A 12,362-nucleotide genomic window follows, 5' to 3' on the forward strand; every position below is an offset into this window, starting at 1 on the left:
GACATGACTCTAACTGACAGTAATGGGAATCATTTGGCTCTGTCTCCACAACAAATATTCACTCCCACAACGGCTGCGCATTTTTTTTATTCATTACAACAACTGTTGCAAAATGGTAGGCAAATGGGCAGATAAAAAAATATAGAATGAAGGTCTGTCTGACATAGAAATCCAGTTTGGCCAATGCTCACCTTTCAACTTGCTGCCTGCCTCCTTTCCCAGCAAGCTCGGAAGCCGTACGACGTCCGTGATGTGATTGAGCAGTACTCCCAAGGACACCTCAACATGATGGTTCGCATAAAGGAACTTCAAAGGAGGTAGGCCCTGTCTACCTCATGAAATATCTGATTCCTCTAGTGCCAGCTGGCTTTAGGAGAGATGTGTTCTTAATGAACAGTAATTGTCCAAAATTGCAAGCACAACAGGGAGCACAATATCTGGAGGATTTAACTTGGAGCCATTTTTAACCCTTTTTATGACCAAGTTTACAATTACCCTTTATTCTGCTCTCCTTTTTCTCCAAGTGGAATTAAAAGAAATGAAGGTGCATGCTGTGAAGTTTATAGTGTGATCCAAGCTTTTCTGTCCTCTTCTTAGAAAAGGAAAACTTTTCAAATAATGATTTACCTTTCTGTTTCCACTCTGTGGTTCTCCACAACTGAAAGAAATCTGTTTCACTTGTGCTGCACTATCTGGAACTTTTCCCTGCCCACATTCCTTCATGCACATGCTTTCTCCAAGTTTGGGGTTTGCAGCTGAAATATTTTGCCACAAAACTATTCTCTTCTGTTTCAGCACAAAGTGCTTTTCTCTTTACAAATTAATGCTGTGGACTGGGACACCAGAATGAACTCCCCTGGCCCTTAAATTAAATGAAAAAAAAAAATCCTATTGAATGGAATCTACTGTGTCAACATATACAGATATTAAATTTGCCTGCATGAGGCTCTAGGAATAGTTGCAAATGTTATTAAGAAGTCATTCTGTTTGTATAGTCTTTGTTATTAGATTACATAGGACACAGGAGAACTGTGTTTTAGTTACAACTTGAAAGTCTGAGAAATATTAGTACTCACAAAAATAGCAATAATAATATGGTTTGATTTTGGAGGAAAAACTCTTAAAGAGCTAAACTGCTGACTGTGTGTGCAGAAAGTCATGCTAGTCTCATGTTTTTGCTTGTTTTGGTTTGGGCTTAGAGCTACTGTAAATTCTCATGTAAATTATGCTCCTGTGCTTAGCAACAGAGTTGAAGTTGTTGGTAATTGCTCAGCTGGTAATTTTCTGTTTACTTCTCAGGTTGGATCAATCCTTGGGAAAGCCAGGTCTTTTTCTCCCAGGTATGGTGACTGCATTTTATGCAAAATTTTTATCTTCATAACTTTGGGAAAATACCCATGGCTACAGTAATGTGGATTTAGAATCCAGCCAACCATACATGAATGTAATTCTGTTAATAAGCCCTGGAATGCCTGTGTAAAGAGAAATACATTTCATTCAGGTGGTAGGGGAGTAAATGGGAATTAAGAATAAATGTTAAAATGTGTATTAGAAGATGATGAGGTGGAAATATTCTGAGGGAAATCCTTCTACAAAAATAGTCTTTCTAAATCTTTTCGTCCGGGCCTGGGATTACAATATATGTTTATTCCACTTAAAAAGTTTTTTTCCTTCCTGAACTCATGTCCCATATCCAAAAGTGACTTGGAGCACAACTGAGTGTGGCCAGGTAATTTCAGAGCTTCTAAAACATGGCATGTTGTCAGTAGTTAATATTATCAGAACAAGGAATATCATTCAAAACACATTTTCAACATCTGATTGCTGCAGAGGGCTCAGTAGTACAATTCTTTTTCCCTGTAGCTGGTTTTGGACCACAGGAAAAGAATCTGTCAGCTTGAATACTTCTATAAATATTTTTGCATGGGATTTCATTCCACAATGTGCAAGTTAAATTTATGGAAAAATGTCCCTTACCTCCAAGAATGTATTATTTTATTTCAAGAATAGCGTTACCAAACTGAAACTGCAATTTGTACTTGAAAACACCAGTGTTAGAAGCATTTTTTATCAAGCAGTTTCTGGTTTCACAGGAGGCGAATAATTAGAAACTTGTTGTAGAATTATGTTCTGAGAGGTTCAAGAAGCTGAAGATGTTCAGGAAGTTTGCTCTCACCAAGTCTTGAGTCAAAAGAGTCATAGAAACCACTGGGAGGGTCTTAGGTGGGCCTGTGGCTTTGGACAAGTGCTGAAAAGAAACTGAAGTACCAAGGAACTGACTGGAAGAGATAGAATGGTGGTTAGGGATGCAGAAGCTGGTGAGCTCAGTTAGGGGATTGCAAGATCAAATCCAGCAGTTATTTGATCTAGCAGTTATTTTATCTAAACCCTCCACAAATCCAAAAAATAAGATAAGTGGGTTCCAGAGAAATGGTGTGCAGAACTAAACCAAGAGTTAGTTTGCAATTACTCCTGGTGTTACCCAACCTGCCTTTACTCCCAGGATTTTCCAAGTGGTGAACAATGAAAAGTGGGTGCAGTATTTGTTTGTTTGTTTGTGGTAAAAACAGACTTTTGTACTCTCCTTCTCTAGAAAAAGCATTATCCCTGAGTTATCCTTAGAATGCATGGCTTATTCTACATTGAACATGGATTTTTTATATAATACTTTTCCAGGCATTGCTAAAATCCTCATTTCTTAACAGTATGGGTGTTTCCCCTAGACTGTGTTATTTTTGTACTGATGACAAGCAAAAAAGAAATGACAATGCAAAGAAAATTAAACTGCCAAGGAGAAAAACATGAAAAGAATTTTTCTTTCCAGCTCCTTTTATTTTTTTCCTGTTTTATTATACTCCCATTCAAAGAATCTTAAGGTCTGATTCCAAGCCCGTTGAAATGAACGGGAATCTTTCCAGTGACCTCAGTGGGATTTGGATTAGTTTTTTTATTGAAAAGTCTCTGTTGTGGACTTTGATAATATTATATAAAAGCAACTGCAGCCTGTCTATAGTATTATTACCTTTCAAAAGTGAATGATGTCATAAAAGACCCAGGATCTGAATTTACTGGAAGCAATTATTGTTATTTTTCAAGTTAGTTTCTCCGAGATAAAAAAGCACTAAAAGCTGTGTTAAAACAAGATAAGGATACAAGAAGAGAATAAAAGCCATGCTGGGTCAGAGCAGTCCTGACTCCAACGGGGCCAAGAGCAAGGTGCTTTGGGAAATGTGTAAAAAAAGCCTCCCGCCTTTCCTGTCAGCTTTCAGCCCATTGCACATCTGAGGTTTCCTGACAAGATTACAGTGTATTTAGTCTCCAAAATTGTTTGTTCTCAACGAACTTGCCTGATTATCCCTTTAAATTTCAATATCTGACATACTTTGTACAAAGTATTCAAATAATTCCACCTTCACGTTTGCATATGGGGAAGAATTCTCCCTTTTTGCTTGTTTTGGTCCTGGCATCTCCTCCCTTTCTTTGAAGCTCCTTCAAGCAGGAATGGATTTAAAAACACTAAGATTATGAATCAATCTTCCAAGGACCTGGACCCTACTTTTATGAGTATATTCAGAAGACTCTTTCTGAGTTTCATTGGAAGCTTGTCCCAGTGTTCTAGGAGACACAATTTTGTCAGATGAAACAGATTCCTGTCATAATAAACATAATGGAAAGTGTTGATGTAGAGGGAAAGACATATTAATTGAATTTATGGAATCAAAAAAGTAGACACATCACATAAAGTGATACAAATAAAGAGTGTCATGCTTGACCTTCACTACACAAGATGAAGTTAACTGCTTTTGAATGCAGTTTTTGAGACTTACGACAGCTTTTCAGGGGCAAAGGTGAAGAATAATGCCAAGGTAAAACAAAAGATCCAGTGTTTGGGCTCAGAAAAGTACACAAAAAGCTGATGTTTATCTGCAGTTTATCTGAACCTCTTGGTTCTGTATGACATGGGTGGGAATGCCTGAAGAAAAGGGCTTTCTTGAAAAATTTTGACAGTTCCATTGTTTGCTTTTTTTTTTTCCATTAAGTGCCACCTAAGCTTTCTGATACTTTTTCCTTCCCACCTGTTAAAAAGAAATTGGGTCAGTGTATCTTTTAAAGCATAATAAATATGCTCAGCTTAAATTTAATCTTTTTAAAGTCAATTAATATTTGAAATGAGAGATACCCATATTTCTGCAGGAACTGATTTAAACCACCCCTCCTGGAGATAAAAATATTTTGGCAGTTTACTTTTTAGGCTGTCCAAAGGAAATCACAAATGCCTGATCCAGGACTATGCCTTACCTTTTTTAAATTTCAATCCACTGCAAAAGGCTCCGACTGACAGGAAAAAAGAGTCCAACTAAAAGCCACCATGACTGAGGCAACTTTGTTATTTGCAATTGTTTGGGTGTAAAGGGGTAATCCTGACTTTCTTTTTCAGTAGCATGCACAGCTCACAAACCCAAGAATCCAGACCCTGCTATAAGCTCATCACAATCATCCCTGGATGGAGCTTTGGCAGAGCTGGAGCAAACACAGGTCCAGAAAGCTGCATTTGCACCAAGGTAGCCCAAAGAAGGCAGGAGTGCCCCCTGGGGGGGTGTTCTGCTTTCTGAGATAGCATTTACAAAGGTGTCTCAGTTTGGAAAGACAGGTGTCTGCTAAGGAAGGCAGGAGCCTCCCCTGAAATAGAAAATGTAAACCCCCTCCCTCCAAATTGTTATAAATTTAAAATTGAGGAGCTCTCAGGCAACGATATGGGAGCAGAAATAATGAAAATAAAAAGATAAAATAAACAGTGCAGTAAACCAAAACATCACTGACAGAGTCAGAGCACAACCTGACAGCATGTTGGTCAGGGTGCTGGTAGCAGTGCAATTGGAATTGTGGCTGCAGTCCTCCTGGAGTGTCAGGTGTGGTTTTGTTGGAGCAGAGACCCTGTAAAGGGTGGAGTCTTCCTCTGAAGATCCAGTGGAAGAGGAAGCTGCTCCTCTGGGGATCCAGTGGAGAAGCTGTCTTGCTGTCCCAGGATCTCTGATTATATCCAGGTAGGAATGCATGGCTCCACCCTCTGGGCAGAGCATCTCCCAATGGGATGCTGTGATTCTTATCAGCCCTGCAGTGACATTCCATAGCCTGTTATCAGCAGGTGTCTCCCCAGAGGGAGAATTGGTTGTGGAAGAGATAAAGAAAACTGCCCAGTCTTCTGCCCAACAGAAGGCAAACAGATGGCAAACAGAATACATCTTGCCTTCCAGTCTGGGACAAAAGGTTTGAGGTGTCAGCAATCCAGAGTATCCGATCAAATTCCTCATTTTCTGCTTAAAAGAAGCTGATGGCTTTCAGAAAAATTTGAATATTTTTGAATTAGCTCCCCTTTATCTGTGTAAAAATCAAGGAATGACTCTTGCTCTATAAAGCAGAGTCGTTTCCAGCTTTTACCATTTTCAGACTATCTCTCTTCAATTCATTCACTATCCTAAAGGTCCTTATAAACACTTTTCCCTAACCAAAGGAAATGAATTTATTTTCCTTTAAGTTTGGTATATTCTGATGAGATGTAGCTCACTAACTCTCTGAAAAAATAAGATTAAGGTGCCATTCCTCCTTTGATTTGCTTTCTTCCTCCTGCTCATATCAGTTTGTGTTATTTATATCATGTGTTTCCATCTGGAGAAAGATGGAAGCACATGATATAAATATATCATATTTTTATATGTATGCCATCACAGGGGTCCATGAGACACAGCTCCCTCCTTGTGGATCATTCCTTCCACTTCTGATTTTACACCTCTTTTAGCAGTGCCACATGCCACAATGCAGTTTCTTAGTGCTTATCTGCTCCCTGTTTTCCTTCCTGTTCCACACAGCTTTCAGGAACAACTAAAATAGGAAACACTGTTAACTTGGTTTGGGATGTCTTGGTGATTATCTGAAGGATGGAATTAGCACTGGTGAGGAAATTATTATTTTATTGTTTAAAAAAAGAAAAAGCTTTTTGAAGTATTTCTTCAGGTTTGGGGGATTTTTGGGGGGTTAGACTTAAACAAAACACTATTTGCCCACTGCTGTTCAAACCACATCCCACTTTGAAAATCTTAAAAGTCATGCTTTTTTTTCTGATATATATACTTTGAAAGATGTGTTTACAGATTTACTAACTAGAAAGTAGACAGCACAGCCAATTATTCATTTTAGGCAGAGGTGAACACAGAGATAAACTTGAGCCCCAGCCACTTACATTTTAGGAAGTTTCTGAGGTTGTGAACAATGAATAATACACATGTATGAGCCAAGCTGTGTCACTTATTGTCTGCCCCACATTTTCTTTCCTGACTTTACTTGCTCCTGCAGGTTCTCTGTGGAAACACTTCTTTTTGTTAAGCCTGCAAAGAGCTGCCAAGGGTGCAGGACCTTTTAAAGGAGGAGAAGGAAAGCACAAATTGCTTCTGCCAGCACTGCTTTTGCTGGTCTTCCTCTGGGGTTGTGGTGTGTGCAACACAAGTTACCTTGAGGTGAACTTTGCTGCAAACATATCACTAAGCATATCCCATAGCAAATATAAATGGTAAAGCAAGTATGACTCCCTGAGAAATCCAGGGATGTGATGAGCACACACAGGCACTCACTGTGAACTCTGGCACAGTGTAAATTCATATCTCAGCCTACCTTCCTTCATATCTCAGCCTTGCTCATGCCCTCAGCAAAGTTGACTTGGTTAGCTTTAAAAACCAGACCTTAAGCATTCAAGAAAATGGAGCAATGCATGAAAAAATCCTGGAGTAATTACTCCAGGTATTGGAAATACACTTTAGTAGAGAAAAACATCCAACTTCCATTGGCATCAGCTTGTAAGCTATTTCAGTATTGGGCTGTGGGTTTTAACTGGTGAATGTTGTCTCCCAACTCAGAATATGTGTGGGTTTGTGCTTCATTCCCTGGGCAATAACACCCTCATTCCTTAGCAATAGATCCTGGGAGCAGAAAGTATAAACCCCATTTTCCACAGTTTTCACTCTTGGTTCCCAATCCCACCCTTTGCAGTGGAATGTGTAACTGGCCTTTACTAAGCAGGCCTCATCAAGAGTAGGAAGGAAAATGAGGATGCAAGAGCTTTTCCCAATGTCACTCCTTAGCAGAGAGGAGATGGATGGATGGATGGATGGATGGATGGATGGATGGATGGATGGATGGATGGATGGATGGATGGATGGATGGATGGATGGATGGATGGATGGATGGATGATGGATGGATGGATGGATGGATGGATGGATGGATGGATGGATGGATGGATGGATGGATGGATGGATGGATGGATGGATGGATGGATGGATGGATGGATGGATGGATGGATGGATGGATGGATGGATGGATGGATGGATCTCTTCCACTCCAGCCTTTGAACCCCTGGATATGCTGCCTCCTAGAGCTGCAGCCCCAGTTGAAAACCATTCTGATTTCTTTATGTATAGAAAGTTTACCTTGCTCAGGCCAGTAATATTCAAAATTGCAGGTGGGCCCAGGTACCTTGCCCATTCCATCACACTACTGAAATAATTAAACAACAAAACAATGTTACTCCAGACTCCATCCATACCCCTTCATGTTCACAGACTACCTCTACCAAAGTCCAAGTTGCCCTTTAGACTAACTTAATCTTGTCAGTCTGACAAACTAATTCCCTTCACTCCAGCCACTCTCTTTCACTTGTTTCTTTCTTTCTTAGGTTCATGTATTTTATGAGACCCTACTATTATCAGCTTTTTTTTTTTTCTTTGAATGCCATAGATATAATTCATAGTTTGAATTTATTCTCCACCTAATGAATGTCCCATTTTTATTCTTCTTTCTTCAGAAAAAGGGGTAGACAAAGGATACTACAGTATAGGAGCCAGACTGATCCGGCTGGAGGATAAGGTAAGTGCATGAAAGCTTGCTTTTTTTTTCCTGAGCACTGATATCTGATCTAGAGACCTACAAGATAGTATCGTGGCATGATTTACTTTAGAATTACAGGGCTCCATAATAATGAATAATATCCTAATTTTTGTGAGGGAGCTGATGAAGTTTCATGTGCGTGTTGTTCAGCATTAACCATTTACCTGCTATGCAGTCCTGGTTCTTGTTTGTAAAAGGAGTTGCTTTCATGTTTAAGTCAAACCACAGACCTCGTATACAAGTGCTGGGAATTGGCTGGTGTTTGTCACACAAGAATTAGTGAACTAAACAGAAATGTTAGTGTCAGGAATCTTTGTGACTAGCAACAGTTGACATCCCATTTACAAATCCTGAGATTCTTTAATGTTTACTGCTTTTTTTCCCCCTGTGCTGTTACCTTTGCACATTTTCTGCCCCTCCCTCACTGTCTTCTCTCCAGGAATATGTTCATCTTTGTTATTAATTAGAGTTACTTAGCAGTGTGCCCAAAGGCCAAAGCTCAGTGAGGCTCTATTGTCTTAGACCTCTCCCAAACATCCTCCAGAGCTTTTTCCACTCAAGTGATAACAAAAATATGAGTTTGCTTAAAACTCAGACTCTATTTCTCTAACAATGTTTTAGTCAGCTCTCTTACCTACCTCTCGAAGTTCATGTCCCTCCAGCAGGGTACTTTTTGGGCAGGAGCACCACACTGGCTTTGCTGGGGGGGTGTGATGGTGCTGAGACAAAAGTCCATTTCAATTTGGCATATCCACTGCCTGTTTTATCCTTGTCTCACTCAAATTTATCATGCAAATTCTCTTTTCACTTTTTTTCTGGAGAAGTGAGGCAAGAATTAAAGAGGAAAGAAACTTCTCATAATTCTTAAGAACTGTGCATCTTGCCAAAAAAGCAGAAATTTAAATTTAACTAATGTAATAAAAAATCAATTTTTTAATGATGATTGCTAGGACAACATCAGAAATATGTGACACTGCACTGTCAAAGGACAGATTTTCTTTCATTTTTAGCTTTCTTGCACAGTGTCAGAGAATCAGCCTATCAGATAAAGACATTATCTGAGCTAATTTTAAAGTGGATTGATCCCTTGTGCAGCCAGATCTTCAAAGTGAAAATGGCTTTCATTCAGATTGCCTTACTCACTTTGAAAGAGATAAATTGCTCTCTGGCCTCTGTATATTCTGTAAATTCATACCAAGGCTTCATTCAGATTTCTTGGATGTGCATATAAAGAGAAGCACCCAATACAGACTGGAGATTTAGCAATAAAAGTATCTGTGATAATAGTTGGAATGCTTTGAGTAAGAAATGCTGCTGGTATTGTAAATACCTCTGGAAGCAGCAGTTCACGGTCTCCTGACTTCTCCATATTTATGAAGAAGAGAGGTGAGAAAGTTTTTAGTGTTTCTGGCCTTGGTCCAGCTTTAGCACAATATGCTGTGGATTTGATCAATTTTATTTCAAAGCCTGACTTAGAGGGCTGCAGAGGCATCTTGGTATAAGAGGAGGAATGTTACAGGAGATGCAGGAAATGCTGTAGTGACTGATCTCTGATACCTGCTTGTGTTCTGCCTTTAATTTAGGCATGGTCTAAATAAAGTCAGTGCAACCTCAAACCATTAGTGGGCAAGACCAAGCTTCTGTTTTGTTTGAAGAATCAAACTTTAAATTTTGCATGGGAACTGGTGATTTCCTCCTCTCTCTACTTATGTTGTGGAGAAAACACATAAAAAAGAATAAAAATGTGTCAAGATGTTTTCATAAGATGAGTCAATCACAGCTTCCTTTTTGTTCTCAGACCAAACTGCAAATGTAAAATAAATGCCAGACTCAGAGGGAACCCAGGGCATTTCATCTTTTAGTACAAATTATCATTCTTTCAGGTGTACAAGGCTTTAGTCTCATATCCCTGCTAAGTAGGTAGACATGGTGCAGAAGAAGGGCAAATATTTACTGTGTTGGTTTGCTTGAGGTTTTGGTGGCGTAAATTTGGGGGTTTTGGTTTGTTTGAGGTTCTTTTTGTATTTGCATTTTTTTTGACACATCAGGCCAAAATACATCTGTTTACATAATGAACACAAAGTTAAGCTTCCCAGCTATCTCTGTTTTAATGGGACAATAGAAACTACTGCATCCTGCTGTCAGACTGCTTCCCCTAAATTATTTTCCCATATCTCATGGACCCTCCTGCTCTAACAGTTCACTGTGTAGTGATTTCTATGTGTCCAAATGTGAAACAATATTGGAATCAGGAAGGACAAGCTGAGTTTCAACCTCTGAGGAGAATAAATGAGGCAAGGGCATGTCTAACATCAGGCTCCAGCTGGTGGTGAAAAATGATCCCCCCTTTGGAACTAGAAAACCTTTGGGATCAACCTCTTCCCCCTGGAGAAATTATTTTAACATTCAGTCACCCAGTCTAGTGATGGCAGCCTCCCAAAAGAGTGACACATCAGATAAAAGGACACATTTTTGGACAAAGGCCAGTTGGTGCAGACTGATAAAAATGCAATGCAGATTTGAGAATGTTATCTGCCTAAATGAGCTGTATCAGTAAGCACAAATGAGCACATCTCTGGTCCAGACTGACCTTCCCCACCTGCATTTTGCAGTTCATTTGTTTTAGCTGCCTCTCTTGAAGGGAATCAGAGTGTAACAAACCCATTGAGAGCTGTGTGTTGTTCTGCATAAAGCCATAATTACTCTTTTTGCAAAGTGGGGGAGAGGGAAGCACACATTTCTGATGGTTAAGATGAACTCCATTCCCTGGAGAGGTTTGCTACTATTTCAGTAAAAACATGGCGTTTGCTGTACAGAAAGGCAGAGACACAGGCCTCTGAAGGGGTTGCTTGGTGATAAGAAGAAGCTTTGAGGCAAAAATGTTGCAAAGACACAAAGATAACAGTTTCCATTCATGTAGCATGACAGCACTGCCTGCAGCCTCTCTTTTGTGACGAAACAGGCTCCCTCTGGAAGTTTAAAGTAATAGGGAAGAGGTAAGAACCAGTTTGTAGAGGATGAAGCACCGTGCAACTCCAGCAGAAAAAAAAAATCTACTCCTTTTTGCCTTAAAGCATTGCAAAGCTGACTAGAAACAGGTAAAATGCATGGTGGTATCTCTCAGGCAAAAAAAAAATCCAAACCCCTTTTTGGCAACATCAACACTGTGCAGGGCTTCACTCCTCTCACTGACATGGCACATTGCATAGGGGGAGTTTGCCTGGAGCACTTTTCAACCTGTTTTGCCCTGAGGAGGTAATAAAATTCTTATTTTGTTGTGGCCAATGTAATAACCTAGTGTGGTTCTTTTCACGAAGAAAAAAACAAAAACCCACTGAGATGTTTGGAGAAAGAATGGGGCTTCCTTCCCAACATGTGATGTGTGCCATTTGGCCGACCCCTCCTTCAGTTCCATGGCAGGGTTTAATTTTATATTGTGGTATGTAGCCATTGACAGATCCTTTTGAAATGTATTAAGAGGGAGATTGGTTCCAAGATGATGTTCTAGAGCTGGCGTTAGTTTCTTTTCAAAATTGTAAACTAATGCTTCTTTATGATGAAATGGGTACTCTTTCTTTTCCTTTTCTTTTCAAAATTAGAAACAAAAATCATGGTGTGCTATGTCAAACTGCACGGCAACCTATAAATAATAACAGGAGAGAAAAGAATCTGCAAATGAAAGGTTAGAAAGGACAGCTGTGTTGTCTTTGAAAAAGAAATCTATTAGGTATTTTTATAATTATATGGCAGTCTGTTTTATGTGGTATTTACAGTTATGATTTACGTCCATATTACCATAACTATTTCCATACTTATAGACAACATGTGATAATGCTGAGAGCCAAAAGCAACCATTTGGTAGCATTTAAAAAATGCAGGAACACTAAGAGAAAACAGGGCAATAAAGCAAACCCTTCTGAGTTTTATCCATCTCAGTAATGCGAGCCAGGACAAAAATGTCATCCAACATAAACAAATGTAGAGGTTGGATTGTGGCAGTAAACTCTCTCTTTACCAATTTAAACACAACTTAAGTTGGGAGCTAAAAGGATGGGCTCAGAGAAGAGTGGTAGCAATGGAGAGATGGATGTTGGTGAACCTGATTCCTGCTGTGATTACATCAGGAGTCATTAAATAGTAAATTATTTATCATGGCAGTGCCTGCAAGCACTGCCAGCATGAAAAGCTGGTAAGATTTTCCATTCTAAACCCCTCATTTGTGAGAGGGGTGATGGGCATAACTAAAATGCATTAAAAAAAAAAAAAGAAAAAGAAAAGACAAAAATTCATGCATGATGAGTCAGTTGCAATACAAGCTTGCTACACTTTTGAGGTTTCAAGATGTCTGAAATAAACCCCTTTGTTAACAAAACTGTGTTTTGGCACCTAGGTGTTTGTGGGTTTTTTGCCCCCAGTTCCTTAAAGA

At 39.4% G+C, this 12,362-nt stretch overlaps 1 protein-coding gene across 1 annotated transcript in view; it reads left to right on the top strand.

Annotated features, from left to right (window-relative positions):
• LOC103819716 (potassium voltage-gated channel subfamily KQT member 1-like) overlaps positions 1–12,362 on the top strand; it is a 411,297-nt gene that overhangs the window by 227,169 nt on the left and 171,766 nt on the right. The window contains exons 14-16 of the mRNA XM_030238669.2: positions 223–317; positions 1,300–1,340; positions 7,854–7,915. Coding sequence (XP_030094529.1) covers positions 223–317; positions 1,300–1,340; positions 7,854–7,915 — 198 coding nt within the window. The remainder of the gene's footprint in view (positions 1–222; positions 318–1,299; positions 1,341–7,853; positions 7,916–12,362) is intronic.

The sequence above is a fragment of the Serinus canaria genome, chromosome 1A, assembly GCF_022539315.1.
Source record: "Serinus canaria isolate serCan28SL12 chromosome 1A, serCan2020, whole genome shotgun sequence".
NCBI lineage: Eukaryota > Metazoa > Chordata > Aves > Passeriformes > Fringillidae > Serinus > Serinus canaria.